We start from the raw sequence: 2,781 nt of genomic DNA, 5'->3' as shown, positions 1-2,781 counted from the left end.
TTGTGCTCATTGCCATTTCTTTTTTGTATTTATTGAATTTTTTCCTGCATCTAAGTTTTATTTATGGCAAACAGTGACAGTATTTAACAAATTCTGGCAAAGGGGACCACGGATGTAGCTCACTGCAGTACCCACCTGGCATGCATGAGGCCCTGGATTCCATCTACAATGCCCCCTCCCCACACACGCACACTCCCCTTAAGGTATTAGGATCAACTACAATACCGTACCATAATTTTCTTTTTGAGACAGGTTCTCAAAGTTGTTTAGGCTGGCCCTGAACTCACTATGTAGCCCAAGCCGGCCTCAAACTCTTGGCAAACCTCCTGCCTCAGTGTCCCAACTGCTGGGATTACAGGCGTGCGGCACCATGGCCACCTGTCCCACAATTCTAGTCTAAGGACTAAGTCACAGGGCCGGCAGAGGCTGAATGATGGATCTGCCACAATCTTGGAAAAAGTAAACTCTCTCAACCTCAGTTTTCCCTCTGTGGAGCAGAGATGCAGACTTCTACCTCTCTTGCCTCGAAGTAAAGACTGAAAACCTTTCATGTACTCAGTGAACCTACATTATGAATGAAAAATTCAATTGTCAAAAATTAAGTGGCAAATAAACACAAACATCACAGGGCAGTGGTCAGGGGGTGTAGCTCAGTGTGTGTAGCATGCCCTTGGGTTTGTCCCCAGCACCACAACTAAAGCGGAACAACCCCCCAAAGCGTCACAACAAAGATAACTGTTTCATCTCCTGGGTTTATTGTCTACCCACAGGCCACCCAGATGACAGAGGTGGTCTCATTCCCCAAATATTTTAGCTTCACAGGTAATCGTAACCATAACCCAGCTAAGTACCAGTACGCTAACTTACCCTTTTCCACAAAATGCGGAGTCCATATAAATTCTGAAATGAAGGCATGCTTTGTAGCTTTCTAAACCACTTCCAAAAACCATCAATATATATATGGCAAAATCAAGTTATTTTTGCCATTTCCCTCTTATAATCAAACATTCAGACAATGTCAGTTTCTTGGTTTAATGTTAGTTACATTTCAGGGAAGCTGGGTGCAAGTTATGAAGTATGTTACCAGTTTCACTGAGACTAAAGTTATTCCAAGACAGTTTTTAAAAATACAAAAACAAAAATGTTAGTTATAAAAAAGGAACAAGAGGGCTGGCGCGTATAGCTAAGTGGTACAGACTATTTGCAAGACCCTGGGTTTGATCACCAGCACCAGCACCAAAACCAAATCGAAACAGAACAAAAACCAACAAAAGCACCCATAAAACACAAGACAAGGGCTGGGGATATAGCTCAGTGGCATAAGCACTTGCTGGGCAAGCCTGAGGTCATGAGTTCGATTCCAGGTACCAAAAAAACAAATGAATAAAACACAAGATGAGATGCTACAAAGCCAGGCTCGGTGGTGTAAATCTGTAATCCTAGTGCTCTGGGAGGCTCAGCCCCAAGATTTGCAACTTCCAATCCTGTCTGGGCGATTTAGCAAGACTGACCTTGTCTCAAAATAAAATTTAAAAAAGGACTTCATTGAGAAGGCCCTGGGTTCAACCTGATACAGAAAAAAATTTAGTTAGCTGAAGCTAGACGTGGTGGTAGCCACCTGCAGTCCCCGTAACTCCAAAGTCTGAGGCCGAGGATCATTTGAGCCCATGAGTTGGAAACCAATGACACAGCAGCAGTGAGATGCTCTATGGAACTGAAACAAAATTTAAAGACCGGGCCTGGCAAGTATGGGGTCCTGGGTTCAATTCCCAGTACCAAAATAAAAATAAAAATTAAAGAACAGCTAGGCATGTAGCTCAGTGCAGATCTTGGATTCCATCCCTAGGGTCACACCCCTGCCTCCCCAAAAAACCAAAAATTGAAACCAAATGGTTGCCGGGCGTGGCGGTGCACACCGGCAATCCCAGCACTGGGGAGGCTGAGGCAGGAGGATCCTTGCCAGTCCGAGACCAGCTTGGGCTACAAAGCGAGCTCAAGGCCAGAGAACTGTGAAGCAAGACCCTGTCTCAAAAAGACCAAAAAAAAAAAAAAAGAAACCAAATGGTTTTACGGAGTGGCTTGGGAGTCACCTGACCAACGCAGTACTTCTCCACCAGGGTGGCCACGTGGGCCAGGAGAAAGACCCGCGTATTTCTGCTCTGTTCTCACCATGCTGGGGATGGAAAAGTGTCCCAGCTGCCAGGCAAGCGCTCTACCACTGAGCGGCAAATGTGCAACACGCAGGGGTTCTCGGCCGCGCGGACGGAGACGAGCCCCGCGCGGGCCCGCGCTCAGCCCCCCGCAGCTCCTAAAGCGAGCGGGCTCCGAACGTGACTTGGCCAACACGGGCGAGCGGGGCAGGGAGGCGGCTTCAGCCGGCGACCTCGGGCCGCGCCGGCGCCTCGGCCTGGCTCCGGGCCAGCCTGTCCTTCCGCTCCTTCTGCAGCACCTGCTCCTCCCACAGCGCCTGGTCCACCTGGTCGTCGGTGAGCACGACGGCGCGGAACTTCTCCTCGAAGAGCCGCTCGTTGGCCTCGGAGCGCAGCTGGCGCGCGCGGACCACGCGCAGGTGCGGCGGCAGGCGCAGGAACTCGGCGTGGTTCACGTCGCAGTCGCGCATGCGCGCGCCCAGGACCCACCAGCGGCCCGCGAAGCCCACGTCCAGCACGCGGCCGGGGAAGTCGAGCCAGCGGGGCTGCAGGTGGCGGCAGCGGGCCTGGTAGAGGCTGGCCTGGGCGTCGAAGGGCGCCTCGTACACGAGCGCGCAGAGCCCCAGGTCCG

General features: G+C 51.1%; 1 protein-coding gene across 1 annotated transcript in view; it reads right to left on the bottom strand.

Moving 5' to 3' along the window:
• Positions 1-2,009: 2,009 nt before the first annotated feature.
• Positions 2,010-2,781, bottom strand: part of LOC102028873 (chromosome unknown open reading frame, human C19orf52) — a gene marked incomplete in the record, with an annotated part of 1,310 nt that continues 538 nt past the window's right edge. Inside the window, 1 exon segment of the mRNA XM_013505174.1 lies at positions 2,010-2,781. Within this exon segment, the coding sequence (XP_013360628.1) occupies positions 2,372-2,781 (410 nt within the window).

This window comes from Chinchilla lanigera, unplaced genomic scaffold (genome assembly GCF_000276665.1).
Source record: "Chinchilla lanigera isolate Chin_1 unplaced genomic scaffold, ChiLan1.0 scaffold00094, whole genome shotgun sequence".
Taxonomy (NCBI): Eukaryota; Metazoa; Chordata; class Mammalia; order Rodentia; family Chinchillidae; genus Chinchilla; species Chinchilla lanigera.
This window is presented reverse-complemented; position numbering and strand designations above follow the sequence as displayed.